The 6115-nt window shown below is 32.8% G+C and overlaps 1 protein-coding gene across 1 annotated transcript; it reads left to right on the top strand.

The window, feature by feature from the left end:
- Positions 1-4133: 4133 nt before the first annotated feature.
- Positions 4134-4742, top strand: LOC139505667 (uncharacterized). Its single transcript, XM_071295150.1, has one exon. It carries the CDS (start codon positions 4134-4136, stop codon positions 4740-4742), a length of 609 nt encoding a protein of 202 aa, XP_071151251.1.
- The last annotated feature ends 1373 nt before the right edge of the window (positions 4743-6115 follow it).

Below are 6115 nucleotides of genomic sequence, written 5' to 3'. Positions count from 1 at the left end.
ATATAAAAAAACACTTTGGCGAGCCATCCAATAATTGATTCAAATGTTGATTAGCTTGATCAAATATTCTAGTTTTGACAAAATACTTAAGAGTGTCATTTACAACTAAATTATCTTGGTTATACCAGAGGTCATTCAGACCCAAATTAAACAATAAATACTTCAGTTGATAAATCCAACTATTTCTGTTATTACATTGATTCCGTACCTGCTCTTTGTAACAATTTTCAAGAATACAATTATTCGTTGATAAAAGTTTAAACCAGTATCTTATAATATTATACAATCTAGAATATATCAAAGGATATCTTCCAAGCTCATAATACACCATTACATTTGTTGTACATTGTTTGACACCTAAAATATTTTTGAAAAAATCTAACTGAACTTTTTCAATATTAGGAGCTTTATGAAAGCCCCATATCTCACTGCCATAGCATAAAATACTACTTATATATGTATCAAACAAATTAAGGTATGTGAAAACATTCAAATATAAGGATGACACTTTTGATTTCAAGGCAAATACAGCTTTCCTGCCTTGCTCAGCTAATTGTTTTTGAGTTTTTAAAAATTTTCCGTTATAATTCAACAGAATACCTAAATAACAAAATTCATCAACAATGTCAATAACACTACCATCAAAATACCACTTTTCTTCAACCTTCACATTACCACCATTTCTAAATACCATTATTTTTGTTTTAGCATTGTTCACAGTTAAACCCCATTTTTGAGTATACAATACAAGTGTGTCTAACATATCTTGTAAACCTTTTACAGAATCAGAAAATAGTATCATATCATCGGCGTACATAAGCAAAATTAGAGACAATTCCTGTACTTCATACGGTACATTACTGTTATTTAAAAATTCCATTTCAAAATCGTTTACGTACAATGAAAAAAGGATTGGAGAGAGTACTTCCCCTTGCATTAAGCCAACTGTACTCGTGAACTGCTCTGAATAAAAACCATCAATTCGTACACATGATTTCACATTTGAATACATTGATTTTAGTATTGATAAAATTTTCCCTGTTATACCAACTTTTGACAATTTCAACCATAAATTCAGTCTACATATTGTATCAAACGCCTGTTTGTAGTCTACAAAACAGCAATACAAACGATTCTTACTGGAGAGTGTTTTTTGAATGACAGTTAATAAACTAAACATCGCATCAACTGTACTGCTGCCCGGTCGAAATCCAAACTGTGCATCAGTTATAATGTCATAGGTATCGGACCAAAGTAATAATCTCATATTGATAATGGACGTGAGCAATTTGGCTAAATTACTAACCAAACTTATGCCGCGATAGTTTACAGGATCAGACGGATCGCCCTTTTTAAAAACTGGAACAAGTATCGCAACTGTCCATGTTGTCGGAAAGTAACCAGAAGACAATACCCTGTTGAACATTTCCTCTAAGAACGGAATCAGCACATCCTTATATTCAATTAACATTTCGTTCAGAATCCCGTCAATTCCATGACTTTTCCCACGTTTCAATTTGGAAATACATTTCAAAATTTCGTCCTGCGTGATAACACGGTCAAGTTCTTCGTATGTAGTGTCTTGTATACTCTGTGTGTCATTGACTATTGGAGTGTTACTTGATAACTCTTTAAAATGTTCAAAAAATGACGAAAGGGGGACTTCTGTATTATTAGCGCGCTTCTTTTTGAACATTCTATAAAACTTTTTAGGGTCGCTTTTACGTAGATGATCCAGCATGTCACCTTCTTGACGTTTATACTGCCGTTTTAACTTATTTTCGAACACTTTGTATTGTCTCTTCGTAGAGATTAGTCGCTGATGATTTTCTGCTATTTTGTTCTTATTAAACATATTTAACGCACTTAAATAAACATGGCGAAGCCTTCTACACTCACAATTGAACCATGGCTTATCAGTAGTTTTACATACACATTTTCGGCTAGTACGTTGAGCTCGAGAGTCAATTGATTTATTACTGGAAATTCTATAAAAATGGAGCAACAATATCCGTTAACTGAGTAGTAAAAGTTTCAATATAATTGTCAATACCATCTTGTGATTTTTTAGCATCACAAAAAACTATTTGGCTGAGTAACCCACTATTCAAAATTAAGGATTCGTAACACTGTTCTTTTAAGTCATCGTTCCACCGAAAACTGTCAAATGTACTTGAAGATACATTACGGTTTTGTTGTTCATGTGTATAAGACAGCGTTTTGCATTGTAGACGTATGTGAAGAGGCGCATGATCACTGAACGAAGTAAAGTTACTAGCTATAAACTGTTCAACAATGTGAAAATAGTCAAACGGTACTATCAGGTAATCAACGACACTCATACCACGCGAACCACAAAAAGTAAAATCGTTTGCCGTTCCATCTTGGTGTCGACCATTCACAATTCGAAGTCCAGTACTTCTACACAAATTTAACAGTTTTGTTCCGTACTCATTAGTACCTTGATCAGGGTTCCTTCGGACAGGTAGATTATTGTCACTCATATAGTTAAAAATGTGATTGAAATCGTCAAAAATTGATCCATACAAACTATCATGTTTAATAAAATCATTACCTATTGCAGTTCTAGCATTCATATCACCTAATAAAAATACCTTAGAAGACTCAGTTGAATATTTTTCAACACAATTAATCAGTTCATAAAATATATCACATTCATACATTTTATAATAATTTGAGCTAACTGGTGGTAAATAGACACAACCAACATAATAATCTTGACCACAAATTGTCACATCTTTTGATACTTGTAACCATGTAATTGTATCATGGAGAACTTTAACAACTTTAATAAAGTTAGTAAAACAGTTTTTAATCATGAGGAAAATACCTCCTCCCTGTTTATATTTACTTTTTAATAAAGGAACGGCTTTACATGAATAACCATCTATAACATTATCATATGCATTATCAATCCAACACTCAGATAAAATAATTACATCATAAGAACAAATATAATTTAAAAAGTTAGGCTCAGACAGTTTGTCATGTAGACCCCCATTAATGTTCCAATACAAAAATGACAACGATGAAATACTTCTCGATGTTCCCAATCAGATTCAGTATGCATTTCGGCTAATATTTCAAACCGGGACCCATTTTGAGAACTAGAACTAGCTTTCGGACTACTAATCTTGGAAGGAATTCTGGACTTGGTTGCCTTCTTCTTGGTCCCTGAATATCCTGGAGCTGATTGAGCACCTGTTGTCGAATTATCTGACTTGTGAGTGTTTTTTGTAGACCTACTCGATTTTATATGACTGTTTATGCGTATGGTTTGGTTTATTTGTTCATCTGTATTCACAATTAAATTCCCTTCTATATACAATTTATCCCTTGTAAGAAATGCTGATTTTCCTTCAAGTTTTGCTTTTTTATACATTGGAATCAAAGTTTTACGTTTTTCATGCACAGACTTTGGAAAATGTTCTGAGATTGAAATGTTTGTATCCTTTAGCTTAGGAGAATTTTTTCGCACTTTGTCCCTCTGTTGACGTATCATAAATTTAGCAACAATCGGTCGTGACTTGGTAGTTTGAGTGTTATCAGAATTTGTTTTACCAACACCTTTTTTTCCCATCCTATAAGCAGCATAAATTTCCACTGGTTCAGAAATAGACAAACTTGTTGAACAAATATTTTTAATAATATCAACACATTCTTCACCTTCCCCCTCCTCAACACCAAAAAACAGTAAATTGTCCCTTAAATTTTCACAACGAAGGGTTTCAAGTTGGTCTGAAATTTCCTTGTTTATGGATCTAAGCTCGACCATTTCAGTAGCAATACTTTCAACATCGGATTTATTTTTCTCAAAACTCTGAGAAATAAATTGCTGACTTCCCTCCATGTCACCCACACGCCGAACGAGACAGTCGACATCAGATTTCATTTGCGACAATTTGGAGTCAATGCTATTCACAGAAGATTTTATATCATCTACCGAGTTCATTTTTGTGCCTAGGTCGTCTACCTTTTTTATAAGTTCGGCCATCCACGGTGGCGGGCTTGAATATGAATATGACGACGGAGGAGGGGGGAACATGTTTATACCAGGTGATGTAGACTGCTGAAATTGATAATGGTGAGGTTGCTGTGATACCACACTGAAAATGTCTTGTTCGGATAATGATAGTACTAACAGTGGTTCCAGTCCGTCAAGAGAGGCATATTTTGACGAGTATGGTCAATTTGGGTACGCACTAGAGCCAGAGTATACCGAAGAAGAGCTTCATGAAATGGAAGCTGCAGAAAGTTCCCGAAATCAAGATATCCTTAGCAACCCTCGCCAGTTTAACACAGATTGGTGTTCGTGTACTAAATGCATAGTTATGCCGTTAATGACGGAATGTCTTTGTTGTCACGAATTTACACTCTTTGATGGCAATATTGAATTGGGTGAATGCACTAGTGACAATATCGATTTCAGAACAGTTTGTCTGAACCCGGTTGTTCTTGAAACCAACTATATAAGTTTTTGGAGGTACAAGTCCAATAGAGGGAGAGCTCCAGACATACTAACTCACAGCCTAAGCCGACTAATGGCTTATCGTCAGTTTGTTTGTTGGGTCAGAAAAGAGCAACCACTTGGCAAGAGAAACAGAGTGACTATTCCAGCTTGTGTTGTTAATATTATTAAGGAAGCATTTCCGTCACAAGATGGTGTTTATGAAGGCTTCAAAGAATGTGAAAGTGACAAGTCAGACTCGAAATTGTTGTAAAATAGACATATGCTAGATTTGAGGCTCAAAATATGTTTTGTATATGTATAGATAAAATATATATGTCTGCTTTAATTCTTTCATGTTCACATTTAGTTGAATTATACAATATGCTTTTATCTCTGATATTACTTGTAAAATTACAAAAAGAATTAAAAGTAAGAGAAAAAAATATAGACAGGCATGGTCAGACAATTGTGTATATGAGACAAAAAAAGAAATAAACAGGATTGGAAATAAACTTAAAAAATGTCCAAATAATCAACTTAAACAGAAATATTTTGAATTGTTAAAAAGTTTTAAAAAAATGGTAAAATTTAAAAAAGCACAACACAGAGAGAAAATATTTAACTCATTAACAGATAGTTTTGATAAGAAACCTAAAGATTATTGGGAAATACTTAAAGGAATGAAAAACAAAAAAAATACTGGTAATGAAGTGCCAGAAATTTTAAAAGATGCAGAAATAATTACGAAGCATATTCAGGACCAAGGAAAACCCACATTTGTAAATATTAAATGGAAAGAGGAAATAGAAAAACAACTTGTTAATATTGAAAAGAACATAATATCTAATAGAGAAACAGATGCTCCAATAAAATACTCGGAAATAAAAAATGTTATTAGTAAGCTAAAAAAAGAAAAAGCGCCTGGGCCAGATACCATTATAAATGAAATAGTAAAATTTAGTAATAATGTATCTATCAAAAGTATTGTTAAACTGTTAAACCTAATTTTGAATACAGGTATTTACCCATCAAAATGGAAATACTCATACTTAATTTTATTGCATAAATCAGGAGTAAAAACTGATCCTAATAATTACAGGGGAATATCTCTGATAAGTTGCTTACCAAAATTGTTTAATGCTGTATTAAATGAAAGATTGATTAAACTGATGGAAAATACTCAATTTGGCTTTAGAAAAAAATCACAGGACCACTGATAGTATATTTGTGCTTAAGTCTTTAATAAACAAATACTTACACAAAAATAAAAATAAAATATATGCCTGCTTTGTAGATTTAAAAAAGGCTTTTGATTCTGTCTGGAGAAAAGCTTTACTTTATAAACTGTATAAGGCAGGAGCAGGGAAAAAAATATTTAATATTATTAAAGGACAGTATGAGGAAACAAAATCTGCCTTCAATCATCAAGAGTGGCATTCAGAATATTTTGAAATCACACAAGGGGTTAAACAAGGGGATTCATTGAGTCCTACTTTATTTAATTTATTTATTAATGATTTAGATGCAGAGTTTTCAAATGAAAGTAGCTGTCCATTAGAACTAATTGATACTAAGGTAGGATCTTTACAATTTGCTGATGACCTTTTAATATTATCTGAAAGTAAAGAAGGCCTACAAAATAGT

This window comes from Mytilus edulis, unplaced genomic scaffold (assembly GCF_963676685.1).
Source record: "Mytilus edulis unplaced genomic scaffold, xbMytEdul2.2 SCAFFOLD_400, whole genome shotgun sequence".
NCBI lineage: Eukaryota > Metazoa > Mollusca > Bivalvia > Mytilida > Mytilidae > Mytilus > Mytilus edulis.
Note: the sequence above shows the minus strand (reverse complement) of the source record. Positions and strands in the feature narration are given on the sequence as shown.